The sequence below is a fragment of the Manis pentadactyla genome, chromosome 1, assembly GCF_030020395.1.
Source record: "Manis pentadactyla isolate mManPen7 chromosome 1, mManPen7.hap1, whole genome shotgun sequence".
NCBI classification, from domain to species: domain Eukaryota; kingdom Metazoa; phylum Chordata; class Mammalia; order Pholidota; family Manidae; genus Manis; species Manis pentadactyla.
This window is the reverse complement of record NC_080019.1, coordinates 191,025,558-191,045,727: the sequence shown is the minus strand read 5'-3', so window position 1 is coordinate 191,045,727 and position 20,170 is coordinate 191,025,558. Positions and strand designations below refer to the sequence as shown.

The 20,170-nt window shown below is 46.5% G+C and overlaps 1 protein-coding gene across 2 annotated transcripts; it reads right to left on the bottom strand.

Annotated features, from left to right (window-relative positions):
• Positions 1-2,150: 2,150 nt before the first annotated feature.
• ETS2 (ETS proto-oncogene 2, transcription factor) lies at positions 2,151-20,026 on the bottom strand. 2 transcript variants are annotated; one of them, XM_036899226.2, is made up of 10 exons: positions 19,870-20,026; positions 15,928-15,999; positions 13,256-13,367; positions 12,008-12,127; positions 11,468-11,668; positions 9,882-9,965; positions 8,243-8,464; positions 7,081-7,344; positions 5,250-5,368; positions 2,151-4,377 (listed from the first exon to the last, which is right to left on the bottom strand). In XM_036899226.2, exons 2-10 carry the CDS (start codon positions 15,997-15,999, stop codon positions 4,162-4,164), a joined length of 1,410 nt encoding a protein of 469 aa, XP_036755121.2. In that variant the 5' UTR covers positions 19,870-20,026; the 3' UTR covers positions 2,151-4,161. The 2 variants fall into 2 exon arrangements, with proteins under 2 accessions (XP_036755121.2, XP_036755122.2); XM_036899227.2 differs by lacking the exon at positions 19,870-20,026 and adding an exon at positions 16,434-16,453.
• Positions 20,027-20,170: the final 144 nt, after the last annotated feature.

Sequence of the window (20,170 nt, the reverse complement as noted above, 5' to 3'; positions counted from 1 at the left end):
AAGAATGGCAGAAGGACTTTGAGAATAGCCATTTCACCCTATGTGAATGAACTATCATGCTTTAAATTGTTTTGCTTTAAATTTAAAAAATCCTTCATCTTAACTATATGGAAGGTAAGATTGGGAGTGTGGACACTGGAAAAAAGAGGAGAAAGGAAAATTTCCCCTACCTGTCTCCTCACCATCTCCCTGCTCCAGTTCCAACATCTTATTCTGGGTGAGCTTATCTGTTTTCTAGAACAGTTCTCAAGGTGAGGTCTAGAGACAACTGCAAGGCTCTGACACACTTTCAGGAGGATCCTCAAAGTCAGAATGATTTAAAAAATAATATTAATACATGGTTGCCTTTTTTTTGTGTGTGTGTTAAAATTTGCACTGGAGGTGGAGAGGCAAAGGTGGGCAAGACTACTGAGGCCTGGGCACTTAACCCAGTAGTCACTACCTTCTTCACCACCATGCACTTGCAGGGAAAAATAAAATTTTAATTCAAAAACATCCTTGATAAGCAGTAAAAATTATTTTTATTAATGAGTGAATGCACATCTTTTTCATTTCTGGGTGATAAAATAGAAAGTACACATAAAGAGCTTCTGTTGCATACTGAAGTAGATTGGTCGTCCTACAATGTGCAGTTGTGTGTTTAAGTTGCAAGCTAAACTAACCACTTTAGTCATAACTCCATTTTTACTAGAAAGAGCAACTGACAAATTATGTTTATTCAGACTTGGCTATTTGACAGTTATTTCTCAAAAAGTAAATGAAATGAGCCTATCATATCAAAGAAAACAACTTAAAACATTTGTTGTCAATAATAAAATTTGAGATTTCAGGTGAAAATTTGAATTTTTGAAACTTTTTATCTGCCTCTCTGGGCTTGATAGCTTCCCAGTCCCTTTTCTGGTGGAATTGGTTATAGTAGTAACCAATGTGATACTCTGATATTGCATGTTAAATGTGTCAACATAGTGGAGCAATATTTTCCAAATGACTAATGCGTGATGTTGCAAAATCCACCCATGGGTGAAAGATCCATTCAAAGTACAAGACAGCCAATTGAATTTATTATAACCATAGTAAAGTTTATTGATGTGGTTTCATATTCCAACTGCAATTAACCTTTAAGAAACTGCCACTTGTCAGTTTTGTTGTAATACAAAACAGTATCAACAATGATTTGAAACAGCTATTAAGTAATCCTTTTCTGACTACATATTTGTGTGAGGCCTAATTTTCTTAAAATAGATCACAACAGACTATGTGCAGAGCAAGTATAAGAATACAGCTCTCTCCTATTAAACCAGACATCAAAAAGATCTGAAAACATGTAAGCAATGCCATTCTCAGCTTTTTTGGAAATTAGCTATTTTTTCATAAAAATGTTAATATGCAATTTCATTTTTTAAATGAATCGTTATTTTTAAATGTTTTAACTTTAAATATGATAAACATTGGTGACCAGTGGAGTGGTGGTAAATGTTTAACAAGCAGCTCCCTGAGGAGGGTGGGGAGCAGAGAATGGGGGAACCCCTGGTATGTAGTGTGTTTGTTGACTTCCACGGTGTAAGTACCCTCATCACACCAAGTTCAAGCTACCAGTATGTCACTAACTCGAAGCTGGGAAGAGATGCGCACCGTCAAGTGTTTGCTAGCCCATGGGGAGCTCCAGCACACATCGATAGAATCTACCCATGTTTCTTGGTGTCCTCACTAATTTTGAGGAGTGGAACCATTTTGATAACAGGTGTCCTAGGACCATCACCCTCACGGCCAGTAAATCACCTCAGCAACATCAGAACTCTGGAATGTGGCCTCAACGACAAAAGTCCTTGAACCTCAAACCTTAATGTTCTTCCCATATACATCCTAAAATCTCTTCTCGCTGGCAAAGACCCTTACATCTTTCTATTCTAATCCCTTCTTAGATGCGGATTTCACTTGAACGAACTTTTTGGGAATTCCTTCAGGAAGGGCTCAGGGCCGGTTCCAGCTCGATCAGAATTCATCAGGTGACCCGTGCATTAAGTTGCTTAAACCAAGACACAGCTCAGTGCCTGAAAGCCACCGAGCGGATGATGGATCTGAGCCGAACATCCTCACTCCCCCTCCTCCATGTTGGGTGAGGAGAAAGAATGAGGCCTCTGACAAGGAGGAATTATATCAACAAAATACTTTATTTGAGGAAGAAAAGACCAAATTAGAAAATTTTTATACTTAAGTTCTGTTCATTACCATGCCCAAGGTTTATAACGGCCTTTAGTTTCCATAACTACTAGGTTGAACTCCATGCAACTGCCAGCTTTGGTCCATACAAAAGCCAAATGCTGGCAATTTCATGGGGTTCAACCCCATATAAAATAAACCACTGGTGAACATTTCTTTCAGCAGCATGATGTTCTCATTCAAGAGTCTGTTGATGTTATAAACAGATGTCCTAGCGATAAACAGGCCCCGCTCGAGAGAAACATCCTGTGCCGACAGACCCAGGGGACAGTCTTGGGTGGGTGCTGAGACCTGAGTCACCCCGGGTCCGGCTTGCCCGTCCCAGCACACCCTGCCACTGCCTGCTGTCCTCTCACACTGCTAGGAAGCATGTCTGATTCGAAACCAACTCGACTTGACCATTTACAAAGTCCGGGAATACATGCTGACCAGGTGCCCCTTTGAAACAACTACAATACAAAAGCCTCAGTTGTGACCGAAACATTTTCTGCACGTGAACTATGCCAAGGCCTTTTCTTTGCTGTCTTGTTGGTGCCCTGCCCGCCTCTGGGCATTCTGCATCCAATAACATGAGAAGACAGCCACCTTGCTGTGGAAGCTAAACAGAAAGGAGTAGCATTGTGCCCAGGCAGCCCTAAGACTTGGCAGGTGAACAAGGATGGGACAAACCATGCTTCATTCATATCAACGGGTTTAATAAAAATTTGCCCTGCTCTCTCCACCTCCCCCCTCCACCCCAACCTCAGCTCTGTACAATAGGCTTAGCTTTACATGGAGCTGAGATAAAAATAAAGCTTTCTTACATACAAATTACATTTTTTTTCCAGTGAACTACTATTGCAGTAAAAATAGCTGCTACATAAATCCCTCCTGATCTCTGAAAAGGAGTCGCCTATTACCAAAAATAGCATTCTTATTTTAATCATACAGAATAATTTGCAGTGCGGAGGTGGGGCACGGGAAGGAAATGGTTGCCCAGGCGAGGTCAGTCTTTGGGGAAACATAGCTGAACTAAAAAATAAAATAAGTTTTGTGTATAAATTGATTTAAAGGCATGCATAGAAATGGAAAACATATGCCATTTGTCAAGAAAAATACTGCTTTATAGCTTTTACATTACAGTTGAAGGAGAAAGCAGAGGCCAGATGTGCCCCCAGATAATAACATTAAGATTTTTATAAAAATTCCCAAATGTACAGAGTCCTTGCCAGATAATAACCCAGGCAAAACAAAAGACAAAACATAACAAAACCAGGGATTAACCCTCTTAGAACTTACTCCTGTTGGCATATTAAATGCAAATGAACATACGTCACAAGTTCACTTAGCCGGCCCTAGGCAAATGACACATTTGCAAAATGCCTTACGTGCTCTTGAAAACTGGAATAAACATTGAATGTCTGCGTTCTTATTTCACAGAGTTACATAATTATTTTAAATTATAATATACAATTTCTGTTAAATAGGACTTAGAGAATTTCAGTAACAATTAAGATTACAATCCTATATACAAACTAATGTCAGAAATGGCACAATTGTCTCCTTGCATCCTCCAGCCCCTCTGAACCAATGAGCTGCTTTTGTACTCGGGATTCCTGGTTGAAAAGGCAAAAGAAAATAAAAAAACCTGTGAGTCCACAACATGCTCGCTCCTTTGAGAATATCCAACAGCCAGAACATGACTGTCACATGGACCACTTGGAGCCACGTGTCTCCGTGGCCCTTCTTTGTCGGCCATTCTAAGGTAATAGCATCATAAATAGCATTTTCCTGTCAGCAGGCTTCAGGAGCAAGAAACGGTGCCGCTCTTGGTGAAGAACCACAGGTTCAGATGAAATAAGGCCACTGCTTCTTGGCGGCTTTCCTGGACGTGCTCAATCCCACCCTCCCGGGTCCTTGGAACAGTCAGTCGGATGGCCCCCTCTTGGCCCTATGGGGGCCTCAGTCCTCCGTGTCCGGCTGGACGCCCAGGATGGCATGCAGCTCCTCGGGCGTGAACCCCAGCAAGTTCTGCAGGTCGCACACGAAGCGGTACACGTAGCGCTTCCCTGACGTCTTGTGGATAATGTTCTTGTCGTAGTAATAGCGTAAGCCCCGGCTCAGCTTCTCGTAGTTCATCTTGGGCTTGTTTTTCCTCTTTCCCCACCGGCGGGCCACCTGTGGCAGACACGGATGGAGCAGAGCTCAACTCAATGGGATAAGGAGGTGACGTGAATGAGCTGCCCCAGGGAGAAAAGACCCGCAGCAGGGACACAGGTGCAATGTCTTCCTTTGTGTGCCAGGAAGCTGCGACCCTTAGGTGTCTTTCTCTGAGGCTGGGGTTGCAGATGCGGGAGTGAGGTGCTCCACTCCCAGCTTAGTCTGGTACAGGGCGCCTGAGGCCTCTCGCTAGGCAGAACTTCCCGGGAGCCCAGAGCTGGGGATCAGGAGATCCCGACATGAGGAAAGTGCTGTGTCTCTTCCTGGGGTTCCCATTCTGCCCACCCCAATGTGCAGTTGCTGAATGGGATTCTGAGCCACGTGACATTCCCCATTCCCCAATGCTCTACTTCCCAAGGGAATCAGGGAGGTGACAGATGGCACCCTTCCGGGGCCAGAGACCAAAAGCTTCTCTAATGCTTGCCCTCAGCCTTCTCCTCTGGCCAGGGCTGCAGCTAAGGAGTGTGAAGCCCGCTGGCGGGCCAGCATGGAGCTACCAGAGGCTCATTCCCTGCTGTGGGAAAGGCAAATTTCCTAAGGCCTTCTCACATGGTCAGGAGAGAGCCTCAGTGTACTGCTGGCCCCTTTTTATTAGATGACAGAGCAGGACGGTGGAACCCGCCCAGTGCCGCTGTGTACAACCAGAGGACACATCAGTATCAGGGAAGCAAGGACTCCGGGATTCCCGACAGTCAGGAAAGCCGTGTGCAGAAGTGTTCTCATTTGTGCTGGTGAACCCTCTCTTGTGCCCAGAGCATTGAATTTGTGAGCCCAGAGCGATGAAATCAGGTTTCAGAGCCCAGAGACTGACTTCCCAGGCCTGGCCATACCTCATCGGGGTCGGCGAGCTTAAACTCCCATCCATCCCCGGTCCAGCTGATGAACGGCTGGCAGGATTTGTCGGAGAGCAATTCCAGGAGAAACTGCCACAGCTGAATAGGTCCGCTGCCTGGGTAGAGGGGTGCATTACATTGTGGTGGATTTAAAATACGGCAAGGCTTTCATCCTACTGGAACAGACTGCCTGAGGAAGGCGAGCCCCAACCCTAGACTGGCATGGTCGCGAGGTGCACGCAGCTGCTGGCGGCAGGCCTGACATTCAGTGGGATGAGGCGAGACACCGACACCAAGGTCTTCCCCACCCCTCCTACTCTTGGAGAAGATGTCACTCAGCCCTTGATTTCTGGGTTTGGTTTTTCTGGAGGAAAAAAACTCAGGCCCACAACTTTGGCATTCAAATACCTCACCCTGCTTAACTGTTCCTTATGTAATAATTTTCAAGGTTTATTTTCAGGAACCCCCAGTGGGATGGGGTGGGGCAGTGGGAGGGGTGTTGCCCCCCAGAATGAAGCATGTCATTTATGAATCACATCCATAGCTTTCCTGCAAAATGACGGTGAGCAAACTGCTTAATCTAAGACTAGGTCCACTCAACAGCCTTATATGGGCATTTGGGGTCATAGCCACAACTCGCCTCACCACATCTGTTTGGTGAGGTACGCTTTGCAAAGTGCTTCCCGTGTCCCTTTTCTCCATTAATATAAGAACTGCCACCTTGTGAAGGGAATATCCCCCTATGGTGCTGTTTTAAAGATGAGGACAAAGCCAGGCTGCTTGCCCTGGATCTCATGCTCATCAAACAGCTGTTCCCCCGAGATGCAATGGCCTGCTCAGTAAGGCTCTGCTGCTCCAGCACCAAAGACAGGAGTTCTGGAACCAGACAGAACTGAGTTGTGACCAGGGCTGTCTACCTCTGAGCCGATTCCCCATCTGTAAAATGGGTTAATATCACCACCTGTGTGTGCTGGGCTGTCCTGACGACTGTGGACCACGGATATGCCTAGGTAACCACAGAGAGGTGGCAGTGAACAAAAAGGTAACTAATATTGACATGAACAGCACCAACACCATGGCTGTTCATTGTCTTATCGGGTCCTGACTCCCAGGTACAAAAACCACAACAGTTTTCGCACCCCCTATGTGTATTTTAATACAATTCTGTTTGAGATGACGGGAAAAAAAGGGTGTCTCTGAATTCTTACTTTAACCTATCGCTTTTAAAAAGTAGTTTTTTTTTTTCAATCCAGTGGCTCCATATGGTCAAAATATGGAAAAAAGCATATTTAAGGACATATGAAGCAATGAAAAAAATTTCTGTATTTTTGCCAAAGTACTGGATTCTAAAAACAGCTTTAATATTTGTCCCTTGCCTAGAATAGCCTTTGCCCAAATCTTAAAAAAATAAGATGGGTTTTGGAAGCAAGAAAAGGTAAACAGTCCCGGTGTTATTTAGGGCCGGCCCTGCCGCTCCTCCGTGAGCCAGCCCATATTCTTTGAAATTCCTGGGGTGGTGAGTCAGAGCCAGAGCCTCCACAGGCCGGGCGCCCTGCTCCCCCTCCTCTCCAGGATGGCCAGGCACATCCCAGATGCGGAAGCAGCCCGTGGACTTTAATCTGCACCCCTGAGAGCTCCGTACAAACTTCCTGCAAGGTCAGCCTCTTTAGAATTCAGGGACACAGCTCTCTTGGATCCCAGATTACACCCCATGCGTAAGATGTGAGGTCTAATGCAATGTGTTCGGACCAGACCCACCCTTGATGGAAGCACTGAAGCTAGGCAGGGTGCAGGGCGGAGACGGGGAGAGTGGGCGCTGCAAGCTCACCTGTGAAGCCGGCTAGCACGGCCGCAGGTATAACTGGTTTGCCTTGCTCCACCGGGTCGCTCCTCTCTTGGATGTAATCCTTGAATGACATGGTTGGCTTGCTGAGGCAGAGCGACTGGCTGCAGTCATCTTCGAAGCTCTCAAAGGAAGGCACCCGCTGTACATCCAGCAGTGATGACTGGCTATTCCAGGACTGCAGCAGCGACTCAGAGCTCTCGAAGCTGTCTGCGCCGTTCTCAGGGGGGTCGTGGTCTCTGGGCTTCCCTGCAGACAACCAGGAACAAACTTTGACTCCTATGGGCCAACGAAATGCCCAGTGCTACTGAGTCCTAAGTAACTGCAGAGTGATCCTAGGCTTGAACATAGCATCAAGGCCAACCACCCCCATTCAACCACATACCCTTCTGGGCTGAATTACTTGGAGCTTTCTCAGCACTCTTAAGCAACACTCCTTATGCTAACTCCAGTATACAACTAAATCAAATGGCGCCTCATGGAATGGGGTACTACACAACAATGAAAAATGACAAATGGCTAGATTCCAGACATAATCACGGGCAAAAGACAAACGCAAAAGAACACATACAGTATGATTCCATTTATATCATCATTCAAGAACAGGAAAACCTAATCTACGATGATCACAATCAAGACAGTGGTGTCTCTGAGGGACGAGATGCTATTGACTGGGGAGAGGTATGAGGGAACCATCTCTATCTCCAGCTGCGTGGCTGTTATCTAGGTGATATATATATAAATCCAACCAGTTGTGCAACCTGAGATTTGGGCACTGCATATGTACAGCTCCATAAAAAGAAATGTATCACATTCTTACATTCTCTCCCAAGTACAGAAATGCCATATGCTTATGATCTCTCCCCATATATACCATTGGTTGGAGGAATCTAGCCCCAAGAGCAGGGACTGTGTCTTGTTTACTTGGTACCCTCAGCATGCGGACCAGAGCCTGAGCTTGCTGAGTGAATTCATCACCTGCAACAGTGACCTACAGTCACTGAGAACACAGAGGCGTCCTCTGACCAGCTTCAATGGCTGAACACAGGACACGCTCATCGAAAAGCTCATGTCACTGTCCGACTGTGGCTCCCAGGATCAAACCACCAGCCCTACTGAGAGGAGTACTCAGAAGCTCCGATCTTACCAGGACCATTGGTGAGCAGGTTCAAGTTGCTGCCTGCGAAGTCCTGGCTGACGGGGCAGTAGTTGACACTGACAGTGTTGAGTCGTGACTTGGAGAGCATCTGAAACTCCTGCTCTGAGCTGAGCACACTGGGCGCAGAGGATGCTGGGCACACGTCCAGGAGACTGCCTTTGCTGTAGTTCTGGGTCTGCATTCCATATGGCGCCTGCTCCACACCAAAACCTGGAACAGAACCATTGGATGGCAGAGCTATTAAGCTATAGTAGTGTGTAATTAGAGACTCTCTCTGCCCTGCAACCAAATCAAACATGGAAAGTTCTGCATGCCCCAGCCCGCGCCAAAACCTCAGTGGAAATGTGGGCTTTGAAAGGTAGGTCCCCCACTAACTCCTCTTCTCAAACCATTCATGTTCTCAGCCAATAAGCTCTTTTCCAAAATGCCTGCTGCTTCTGGGCCCAAGACACAATGCCTCAATGTCAGTACAGTTGACCCTTGAACAAAACAGGTCTGAACTATGCAGAGTCCACTTATAAGTGGATTTTTAAAAATAAATATATTGGACACCTTTTAGAGATTTGCAACAATTTGAGAAAACATTTTCTTTTTGCTAGCTTACTTTATTGTATATATAGTGGTAGAATATATATACAGAGAGAGAATTATATATAGTGTATAATACATACAACATACAATCTATGTGTAATTGACTATTTACATTATCAGTAAGGCTTCCAGTCAATAGTAGGCTATTTGTAGTAAGTTTTTGGGGGAGTCAAAAGTTATATGTGGATTTTCAACTGTGCAGGAGTCAGGTGCCCCTAATTGTGCTCTGGCCAATGCACAGGTAGGACAAGCTACTTGTGCAATTCACTCAAGGGTCAACTGTGCTTCCATGGGTCTAGTTTATCCAGTGCATTCACATGACCCTCAGGTGACAGTGTTCACTGGCTCGTTCAGCTTTCGAGCAAACCAAGGCTCAGAAAGACTGGGATTTGCTACCCAGTGTGTGACTCATAAGGGAAGAGCCACAGTACCCGCCACCCATGCTGGCTGGGGGGAACACCCATAATCTATGCTTGCCAGTGTCAGCCAGACAATTCCTCAAACTCCAAAGTTCACAGCAAGCTGAGTATTGCTTTCCACATACTCCTGGGCCAGCCACCTTCTACCCCTATTTTTGTGCTAGATCAGCTTACTCCATTCCACCCCCTGCTCCATGAATAGCCTGCATGAGCTCTGGCCAATGCACAGATAGTACAAGCCACTTGTGCAATGTTAGATTTTCTGGCTGCCATGTTAAAAAACTAAAAACAGGTGAAAGTAATTTTAGTATTTTATTCAACCTAATACTGTCCATTATCATTTCAACACATAATCAATGCTTTACAAATTATTAAGGAGATATTTTACATTCTTTGTTTCATACTAAGATTTTCTAATCTGGTGTGCATTATATTCTCACCATACCTTTCGGTGTGGACTGGCCCCAATTCAAGTGCTCAGTAAGTCAACAGCCACATATGGCCACCACAGGGGACAGCTCAGGTCTAACTGTGCCTTCAGACCTTCCATTAGGAAGTCCAAATCTAACAGGAAAACTTAAAACCAAACTCTAAAGGGCAGAATCAATTGGACTGACCTAATGTATTGCTATTAATCCAGTGAGGAACTGAGTTGAGGTGTGAATTTTCTTCATACTGATCTTCTGTCCTTTCTTGGTTTTCTAAAAAATAGACAAAAGAGACATAAGATTGCAAACAGAGGTTAAAAATATGCAAGAAGTTACTTTCTGACGTACTTTTATATGGTTATTCTGAAATACCTAAACGCATTTAGTGCCTCCCATTTAGTCTAACAGTGTCCCATGTCATTAGGTCTTTGTAAAAAAACTAGAGATAGCAGAATGTTTTTCCAATAACTAGAAAAAGTTTTCCAAAGTGAACGCTGTCACGGGCAAAGCTAAAATGTTCTAGAGCCTGAATGGAATCATCTAGACTGTGTAATTAGTTCATCCATGCAGTCAACAAATAGGTAAACACTTACGAAATACCACCTACATCAGGGGCTGGGAATACAGCGGATTAGTAAAATGGACAAAGTTCCTGCCCTGGGAAGGCTATGATCCATCACTCCAAACCCCGAAGCTTCTCCAGGGTGAGTGCCCGCAAAGGGAGCTCTGCAGTGGTGGGAGTCAGTGAGGGCCACCCGTGGCCAGAACTTGGAAAGGGAAAAAATGGTTGGGTTTCCCTGTGTAGCTTACTTCCTACAAACACACTTAACCACACACACACCCACAAACCCAGATCCACACGCTCACACCCCGAGTAATGGCAAAGAGGCCCAAATTGCCAGTGAACAGATTCACCAGAAGCCTGTCAGGTCAGACCAGACCAACTTCAGGGAAAATTGGGGGTCTAGGTTTGCCTGGTCCTCAGAAGCCATAACTACCAAGAGCTGGTGGGTAAATCCTAAGGTCTTTTGAAGATTTCCAAGTCCATAACAGAAGAAGTCGAAACATAGTATTTAAAATCAATTAAATAGGAATATTTCTCTGGACCCTACGGACAGGTTAATTTTCTTGTATTTTTAACTTCATTTCCTCCGTATAGTTTTTCTTCTTTTTTGACTCATTGTGTTTTTAACATTGGTTTCAATGCTCTTTTAAGGTCTAAATAAAGACTTTCTACATGATGAGAGTTCTTTTGCTCAGCAGCTTGTTTCTGTATAACATGTCAGTGGGTAAATATGTATCAATTAATTCTGCACTTTTAAACACGTGAAACATGAAATAACATTCTCTCTGTTGGATTCCATTTGGTCTTAGGAAAATTCAGTTTGCCAGGGCTGGTCCAAGTAAGGGCTCCCTTTCCTTGGGGGTGACTTTACTCCTTTCGCTTCTATAAGGTGAGCCCCAAATCATGGTGATCCTTGCTGCCTCCACATCTGAGCCAACACGTCCTCCTCTGACGGTGGCCGCCTGAAAACAGGGGCCAAGTCAGTGACTCAGGCGCCCACCTTGTGGCTATACTCCATGCCATACACACACATACATACTTAAGTGGACTCAGAATCTATAATCACCGCCACAGACCTGACTCACTCCGGTGGCATTTTCAGGCACTTTGCTCTCCGTCACTTGGGACACTGACCCTGAGGTTTACAGCACTGCCCCCTGCTTCCCTGCTCTGCCCTGCGAGGTGGGGGACCCAGGGGCTCAGGCGGTACCTTTGATCATCTGCTCCAGATGCTCCCAGAGAATGTCGCCCACAAAGTCAGGTGCCAGCTCCAGGAAACGCTCCTTGCCCAGGTTGCACAACACCTGGCCATTCATGCCGAACCTCTGGAGGTTCACGTTCACCAGACTGAACTCGTTGGTAGCCCAGAGAAGCCACTGGCACACCTGTTGCTCGGTCCACAGCCACGGGTCTACCGGGGAGGGAAAAGACAGAACACACAAGAGAATAGATGGAAGAAGGTGGTAAGACCAAGGTCAGCCCGATGCAGCCACACGGCCTACCAAAGCTCCACGGATTGAGCGAAATGCCGCGCACTATCACTTCCGAGACACTGACAACAGTGCTGGGATCGGTGCTCAGCTGACAGGGTGGAAATAAAAAGTGGCTCAGGTGAACCACATCTCTGACACTCTTCGCAAGACACCCATGACCATGCTTAAGAACTAAGTCATCTCCAGCAACTGCCATCCAGTTCATTTGCCTCCTACAACACGCACTCAGGAGAGCAGCTCTAAAGAGCAGGACTTACTCTTTGGAATGCCGAGGCGGCGCTGCTCCTTTTTGAAGCCACTGAAGGTAGCTTTCAAGGCTTGACTCATCACAGCCTTGCTGCACGGAGTTAACAGAGGTAATTCACAGTTGGTGGAATCTAGAAAGAAATCCCCAGGGGACATTAGGATGTCAAGCCGGCAACAGCAGATGGAAGAAACCTTAGTTTTCAGGGAAGGTCAGTTTTGATCCCAAACTTTGGCATCATTCCTCAAAGAGTACAAATATTAAGAAAAACGAGTTTTTTTTGCCTGAAATTAAGAAAACATTATATATCTCCTAACTACACTTACTAAAAATTTAAAAATAAAACTCAAGCTATTTTTTTGTTTTGCGAAACTTCGTAAAGCAGTTATGCCTAGGTAAAATTTCCAAGTCTACTTAAAAATTTTACACAGTGCAAGAAATCTCACAGTTTCTGGTCAAAAGGGTTAAGGGGTCATAAATGCGTAACTTGGAAGTTACTCCCATTAAAATCAGCAGAGCATCATATGAACACACAGCACTGAGCACTAGTACGGTTGGCACACCTTCAGTTTTTATCGAGAAACAATCTTCTCTGGCTTCCCTCAGCAATTTCAAGAATGATAAATGACGAGCACATGATGGTGTGCTTATGAAAGTGTGTGTCTAATTAATTTTCTGGGTTGTATTTTCCAGCACCTACTTCATATGACAAAGCAATTTCTGGAATGTTTCCAACCAAGAACACTATCACAGTAATTGCAGAGGCTTTATCTGACATGCTCTTCTTTTAAAAAGAAACATGACATTAGGCCGTCCAGAAGTAAATACAGATCGGTAAAGATGAGCAAGAATAATCCGCTGCTCCAAAACTCCAGGGGTGGATGATCTAACTAACCGTGTGAACCCAGAATGAAAATATGGGGTGCATTTTCATGGGCACTGGTCTGGCTTTGCAGAATGGACCTGGGACATGGGGCCTAGGCTTGCTGCAGGGTTGGAAACCTCATAAAGGAAATCTCAGGGGTTTCCCTGCCATTTGCTAACCAGCAGGGCATTTGCTCTCACTGGGGTGCGTCTGGCAAGGGAAGACTTCAGAACTGTCATGCTCATAAAAATGCAAAGCTGTCTCCTCCAGGTCCAGAGCCTCTATCTGACTCTCAAGATTCAAGATACCAACACTGCTTATGAACTGTCATTTCTTTATTAACTGAACTGGGTAGGGAAATCACGCACAATTTGTCAAGTCTGAGTAACAAATTACCGTGACAAATTGAATCCAAGCCTGTTGGCACTTCTTGGAGTGTTTGTTCTTCATTTAGTGAGGGGAAAGCAGCAAATAGGGACCCATCAAAGGTGTCAAAGGCTGGCTGGCGCTGCAAAAACAGATGGAAAGAATACTGAAATGTAATACTTAACTTTAATTCCTATTTTGAAAGTGGTCTGTGGTAGTCTTACCGATCTACCTGGATTAAACTGGCAACTAAAAAGCCACATATGGAATTGAGCAGTCAGTACTCCAAATGGGCCTCTAAAAAGCCACTGAATCAACCCTGCAGAGTCAGAATGACTGGGAATTTATTTATTTAAAATTTTTTTGTATCATTAATATACAATTACATGAGCAACACTGTGGTTACTAGATTCCCCCCATTAACAAGTCCCCACCACACACCCCTTTACAGTCACTGTCCATCAGCGTAGTAAGATGCTATAGAGTCACTACTTGTCTTTTCTGTGGTATATTGCCTTCCCTGTGCTGCCCCCTACATTATGGGAATTTATTTTTAATAGCTTAATCAATTAATCAGTAAACATAATAGAACCTTAAAAGAACAGTGCTGGGAGAGACCTCAGAGACTGACTGGTCCAAACACCTGGCCCTTCTGCTACAGCGGAGAGAAATTCAGTCAGGCTGTGTGCGTAAGAAAAACGACCCTTGGCAAGGCAGTGTGAGAGCTCAAAGCAGTTAAAACTAAAGGCAAATGAATGAATGAAAACTGAACATCAAACAATGAAATAAGTTACTGTATCTGTGAAGCATTTATTTTTAAATGTTAACAAAGAAAACACTTTAACTGAAACTAAATCACTTCCTCATCAATTCCAATGGTTCAGATAATACTAATACATGTGAGAAAATTCCTTAAAGTTTAATTTTATAAAAGTAACTGTATTAAAAAGAACTTCCCTCACCCCAATTGTCTAGTAAGTGGAAAAATTTCCAAAGGAAATAGGTTTAAAGTTAAACAGCTTATGTGAAAGAAGAGGACAGATAAACAGAGAAAGATAAATCTCCCACTGTATTGATTTCTGATAATCTCAACTAACATTTATGAAAGAAATAGCCCATCGTGTAAGACTCATTCATTAGTAACAGATAAAGTTTTGATTCATCATTGCTTAACTCATTGAGGAAAACGTGAAGGCAGGCTCTATTTTTCCAATATAAACTGGAAATCCCATGTTATGTGTCATACAGTGACCCATCTGTTGAGTCATCAATAAAAGAAATGTGTAACACATTTACAAATAAAATTGGTTTCTGTGCTTGCTTTTTAGAAATGCAGAACAATGACGCATTACATAAGAGGGCAGGCAGAAGTTGGAGCTCAGCCACAACCCTCAACACAATGAGTCCCCATGAAGTTGCAGAGCCCAGCCCCCAAACCTAAGGCAATGAGAATCCGGCTACTCAAAGACCTCCGAGGGGAAAACCAGTCAAGCAAGTGGGAAACAGTCAGATTTCCAGACTATTTTATAGCTGTTATAATTTAGGTGAAATATCCAGATTTTAAAATTCCCACTAGCATTGCCCAGGTCATTAAGAAATGCCTTTCCTTTCCTGATTGTAAGTTCTTTTTTTAAAAATCAGGAAGCCAAAAGACATACCAGTTCGCATTATGAATTTCAACACATCAGTTTCAGCAATGACCGCTTCTCTTCTCTGAACCCAGACATTACATGCGCTTCATCAAATTCTTTTAATTTATGAAATAATTTTTCTTGCTAGGGGTGTGGTTTCAAACTGAACCCCCGAATTTCCTGTACAGTTTCTGCCACGCTGAAAACCTCTGACAATTAAACCAGAAAACTCCTTAGCTTGAAATCTGACGACTGTCTTAATATTCAAGAAAGAACCTGTACCAACTGTGGGCACTTGGGTTCTCTCTGACAGCCAACCTTGTAATGATAGACATGGGAAAATAAAACACTCCAGAGATACATCATTACACAAAAACTAAGCCGGGAGGAGGCAGATCTGAAGTCCCGGCTTCTGAGGCATGTTTACTACACAATGCTCAAAACAATCAAATCTCCATGTCACATTCAAAGCAGGCAAATGGAAAATTATCAGTCTGTGCTACTCAAGAATGTTCCCAAAAGGAATTGAGATAGAAGCTACATGAAATTTGTTTATTATGCAGCAGAAAGGCTCTTTCATTTTTGTTTTTTGGTTTACATCAACAGGCGTGGCTGTGCACTGTGCCAGTGAGAACAGGTGGCCTATGACACCGTGGGCACTGGCCCTACTGATGGAAGCTGCAAAAGCAGTTGGCCTGCCAGCCACTTCTCAGCTCTTTCCCCTCACCCAAGATAACTCCTGGGTGGATAGAAAAGCAGTAGAGACAGCCTCTCCGGCTCTATTCTCTTGAGAATCCTAGGATTTTTCACCTGACAGGTATCTCAGAAATAAACCACAAAGGCCTCACCTTCTGCAAATTAAATGGTTTCATATCATGGAGGACAAGCACCAGGATACCCATGTTATAGACTAGAAAACTGAGGTCCAGAGACAGCCATAAAGAGCCCAGAGTTACACAGCCTATAAATTAAATAAGCCAGGACTAGAACCTGTCTTTTGAGACCCAACACATTGTTTTTATCTCCTAGAGATTAAGTTTGCCAATTTTAAATTAAGACTTGCTCACTCACCTTGAGTGTCCCTCTGTAACTGTTAGACACAGGGGCCACCTGGTCCATGTTCTTGATTCCAAAATCATTCATCTTTTAAAAAAGAAAAATGAAAGAGTCTAAGACATAACAAATTAAGTATAGTTTTGAGAAGTTTTCATTGGGCTGCACCTGACTGGGTCTGCCAGGTTCTAGGGCATAACAGGCCTTTCAAAACTGAATGCCAGGAATTCTTATTTAAAAGGCCCTTCTCACTACGTAAGGAATTAAGGAATAATGCTGATTCTCCACTCAATTCCACTTAGACAAGAGACACATAAATAAAGTTACTTTCTGACTGGCAGGTCAGAGCCTCCCACGGGAGCCCCGCTGGGTGAGCAGAGCAAGGGGACGGTCTCTCTCCAGGGCAGGAGTGGGAGGGGCTGCTGTACACTGCCATTTCCATGGTCAGCTCGGGGTGCAGGCCTGCGGGGTCCTGGGGAGACCATGGGCCACCTCAGCTGCACGGGAGCGGCCAGCTCACTCACCCTGGGAGCATAAAGCAAGCTACAGGGCGGCCTGTACCTGGCAGCTCTTGATGGAGGCTCAAAGGCCCCTCTCCTTGGCAAGCTCGGAGGACACACACACCCAGGAAGAGAGAACGGGAGAGCCCTGCTTCAATCAAGCCCTCGTGCACTGCCCAGATCCTCCTGCGTGGAGTACACAAGCTCAAAGTATGTCTGCTTTACTTGTTGCGTGGCTGTGCATTTCGACGGGCAGTCACGCTGATCACTGACCTGCCTCACTTGCTTGGGTAAAGCAGGCTTATCCTAGACCTGCGCTGACTGGTGTGGTGGCCACCAGCCGCGTCTGGCTACTGAGTGCTGGGCACATGGCTAGGGCAGACTGAGAAGGGCTCCGAATGTAACACACACACAGGATTTCCAAGATTTGTAGAAAAAGGTATGTAATATTTTGATGTATTCATTTAATTGAAATATACTGAAATTACATTCACTTATTTTACCATTCTTAACATGGCTATTAGAAAATTTGTAGTTACATACATAGCTTGCAATTGGACCAGGGCTATAGTAGATTCAAAACTTACTTGGGGCTCTAAAATAAATTGTTCAACCAGGTAAGTGATAATGTTAGTGTGTGAGAAAGATGTTTAGATAACACCATCAGTGTTAGAGAAAAAAACAGAGCAACTAAAACTCATTTTCAAATAATCTGGGTTAGCACTCAGGAGACTAATAACCCTCATCCCAGAGGCTACTCTGCAGCCTTCCGGCTTGCCGGCCAGGGACTGAAGGTTTGTAAGGACACTTTACAGGGTACCCCTAATTGCCCAGCCCTGTGGTCTCTACTGGGTGCTCACTCCCACCTGTTACAACAAAGAACTTTTGAGTAATTAAAATATTGTGCAATTTCTAGGACTTGCTGGAGGTGGCAAACAGCACGTTTTCCCATAGCTACTTAATTCGAGTTTGTGCTTCCTTGCTTTCTCTTTATGATCAACATTATGGCTGAACCAGACCTCACACACACACATACACACACAATACACGCCCTTGGCTGGGAGGCAGCGTGGGAGGAGAGAGTCTGGCCACAGGGGAAGCAAGAGGCTCTGGAGAGGGCTGTTAAACCCTCAGAGGGCGGGGAATTGTCCTGGTGGCCAGAGGAGGCTGGAAAGCGCTGACAGTAAGAATCTCAACTTGGTGGACCATGTCATCCACATGCACTCAGAACCAGTATTCGCCTCCAATGACAGCCACACTGAGAGAACCCTTCTCACTAAGAGCTGTTTCCGACCTGGGGACCCTGCATTCCCACTTCCTTGAAGCGGCCTGACACCAGATTGGTAGATCTTACACGGCCCTAAGTGAGGCCGACCTCTAGTGACTTGCCCAGGACCACGCAGCTCCTGCAGGGGGCTACTGAGGGACAAGCCCCAGTTGAGTACAGCCCCAAATCCTGAGCTCCTCTGTGAGCCAGGATAATGTGTGCCTGAACGATGAAGCATATGGGGCCTTCTCCTACCACATCACTACAGAGCAGCCAGAGGAGAGGATACAAGTATTTTTAGACCAGGCTCCTGCTCACTCCTCTTTACCATGTGAAACGCTCCTTTATTTAGAGCTTTATGTCATTTATCTGGACCATCTAAGTCCTGCTATCTGTTGATTAAATAAACAAGCCTGAAACAGATGTGCAAAATGAGAAGATATCTTGACTGCTGTCCATCATCCCTCCTGAGCCTACTAGGACAGCTCTTTCTCTTCATTCAACTTGCAGACCACTTGCTGACTTTATTCTGCATTTTTCCAGCTTCACAGAGATGGGCAGAGAATAGATGTGGAAAGCCATGGAGGAGCTTCGCCTGCTCTCTGCATAAATACTGGGAGAAATGGCAGTCCACCACTCCCACATAAAAAGCTGTAATTACTAGCTATGGAATAGGATTCTTTCGTTGTCCAGCTTTTAATTTGTTGGCAAAAACCACAGAGAATCAAAGTGCTCTACCAGTGGTTTCAGGCAGACATATAACTAATGAAATTTAAGTTCATTTATTTCATTCCGTATGGCTTGTTAAGGTGGCAGCCAGGCCAAGATTCTCCACATAAATCCATTACAAATTTAGGTCTTTTCGGTACTGCCCTGTTGATAGCTGCTTTTGAACAAAAAAAGGAAAAATGGCAGAAACGTATGGGCTGAGGATGGTTAAATTTTAGAACGAGGAGAACTTGCCTGACAACAGGACCTGTCTTGGTACAAGGGGTCACCTTCCTGAGATCACCGTACAGATTGTACGCAGGTAAATATGAAAACCAGGCCCCCCCAAACAAACCCGTATGGCAAACCTTTCGAAGACTGGTTTGCTCTTTTCTTTGAAAGCTTTCAATTCAGCGAGAGGAATGACTAATCCCAGGAATGAGCGTTTGAGTATTTCCCTGCAGGGCGCACGGTGCTAACATTTACTGTCCTGTGATGTTACTCAGAATTTTAATAAACCTTAACTTGGAGATTTATCTTCCCGATCGGTGGCGGTGCGGACAGGCCGAAAGCGCAGAGGCGGGGCCGCTGTCCAGAACGATCACAACCTCTTACCCGAGAATGAAAGTAAATTACCTCTGTCTCCAAAGGGGGCTGCTCGCTCCTTACTTTCTAAGTAAGTAGGACGTCAGCTACTGGCTTAGGCTACTCTGCAACGGAATACAGGCCAATATAAAAAAGGCTCCTGTGCTTAAAAAAAGCGAAATCCCCACACGCGCACAAACGCGGTTACGCCTTCATCCAAACTGCTTAAGACGAGAAAATAGGCAGCTCTGCGCCCCCACACCTTATTTCCGTGGCTGCCCACGCTCCCCCGCAGGACCCAGGGCCCCGCGCCCGAAGCCCCGGCGCGCCCGCGGGGGTCTCGTCCTCCCGCTCCTCGCTCGCCCGCCGCCCGGCCGGGCCCTGACCGCGGTCCGGTCGAGCAGGTGGCCGGGGCCGGCGCGTTTCCGGGAGCCGCGGCCGCGCAGGTGTGCGAGGCGCCGGCGCCCCAGACGCTCCGGGCCCGGCGCCCGGCGGCAGGCCGCCCGCGGAGCGGGGCGCCGGGCCCTCCCCGCAGTCCTGTCGGCGGCGGACGCGGGCAGCAGCCCCCCGGACCCGCATCTCCTTTTCAAAACAAAAGCTGGAGAACCAGCCGGCGGCCCGGCAACCCGAGGTCGCAGCGGCCCCGCCAGGCCCACCGTGCCCCGGCCGGCCCCGCCGCTTCCCCCCGAAAACCGGCTGGAGCCGAACTCAGACACGCGACCCCCGAATCCCAGGAGTAGCCGCCGCCCCGCCGGGACCCAGGCTGCGCGCGGGGTCCGGACCTCGGGCCAAGCACGGCCCCCGTCCGGTCCGGGGTCCCCGGGAGGGCAGCCGGCGCCGGAGGGCGCTGTCCGCGGACCCCGCCACCCCGGACCCCACCTCCCCGGACCCCGCTCTTACCGCGCCGCTTCGGGCAGGGCCGCCGGTGCTCGGGCCGGGCTCCGCGGGGCGCGCCGGGCACGGGCGCGGGCGAGGCGAAAACGAGGGCGCCGGCGTGGGCGCAGGTCCAGGCAGGGGTCGGCGGGCTGGGGGGCGGGAGGGAGGCTCCGGGCTCGGGGCTGGGGCCACACCGCACTCCGCGCCACCCAGAAGGAAGTAACCGGCCTGTCCCCTCGGTAGCGCGCTCTTCAGGAGCCGGGGAGGCGGGGAGGAGGGGGCGCGAGCGCAGGAGGGGCGGGGCGGGGCGGGGAGGAGGGCTGCG

Bases quoted from the DNA above. Each gene is read 5' to 3' on its own strand.
- ETS2 (XM_036899226.2), bottom strand. From the start codon at position 15,999: ATGAATGATTTTGGAATCAAGAACATGGACCAGGTGGCCCCTGTGTCT. The intron at 13,368-15,927 runs GTGAGTGAGCAA...CTGTTTTTGCAG, and splicing joins GTTACAGAGGGACACTCAAG to CGCCAGCCAGCCTTTGACAC. The intron at 11,669-12,007 runs GTAAGTCCTGCT...CCTCCCCGGTAG, and splicing joins CCGCCTCGGCATTCCAAAGA to ACCCGTGGCTGTGGACCGAG.